At 32.2% G+C, this 765-nt stretch overlaps 1 protein-coding gene across 1 annotated transcript in view; it reads right to left on the minus strand.

Annotated features, from left to right (window-relative positions):
* LOC102489684 (DNA repair protein complementing XP-G cells) overlaps window positions 1-765 on the minus strand; it is an 84,614-nt gene that overhangs the window by 65,287 nt on the left and 18,562 nt on the right. The window contains 1 exon segment of the mRNA XM_006141506.3: window positions 350-476. Coding sequence (XP_006141568.1) covers window positions 350-476 — 127 coding nt within the window.

Consider the following 765-nt stretch of genomic DNA (forward strand, 5'->3'; position numbering starts at 1 on the left):
GATTAATTTGAGTAGAATTGCCATTTTGATTATATTAATTCTTCCAATCCAGGAACATGGGATATCCTTCCACTTTTTTGTGTCATTTTCAATTTATTTTTTTATCTTCTCATAGTTATTCCACAGTTATGTGGAATCACTTTGGGAAAACACTGGCATAGCCCATTGTTAACCCCCTGCATGCATTTGTGGTGCACACTGAATATTTAGAATTCCTAGAAACAATCATAAAACTAAAAATGTTTACTATATATATAATTTATTAATTTATAAACAGAAAATTATTGCCAAAATATACTATATATTTTAAAAGTTAAAAGAAAAAAAAAACCTGACACAACAACATTACCATCGTCTGAGGTCTAATACTTTCCGCTGCTTAATATCTTCAAGAGGAGAATGCTGAGGACACTCTCTCTGATGCCTTCCCTTTTTATCTGAAGATTTTTTCTTGGAAATTTGTTTCTTTGCACTGCCTAGAATATAAGGGTATAAATAAGAAAAATGCTTAAGATGAAGTCAACTGCCATAACAAAATTAATTACATACCACAATTTTAAAAGTAAACCATTAGTTCTAAAAATAGTTATTTGCAAAAATATTGAAGGAATTCAAGTATATTTTCAAGAAAAATCCCCTACCTTAAAGCAAAAGAGAAAGAGGGAGAATAAAAACAAGCTTAAAAACCATCAGTGTTGGGAACCAGCAGTTAGCGTAATGGCTATGTCGCTGGACTCCCACGTAGTCGACCGTGGTTCACGTCCC

Source organism: Tupaia chinensis, unplaced genomic scaffold (genome assembly GCF_000334495.1).
Source record: "Tupaia chinensis unplaced genomic scaffold, TupChi_1.0 Scaffold000057_1, whole genome shotgun sequence".
Taxonomy (NCBI): domain Eukaryota; kingdom Metazoa; phylum Chordata; class Mammalia; order Scandentia; family Tupaiidae; genus Tupaia; species Tupaia belangeri.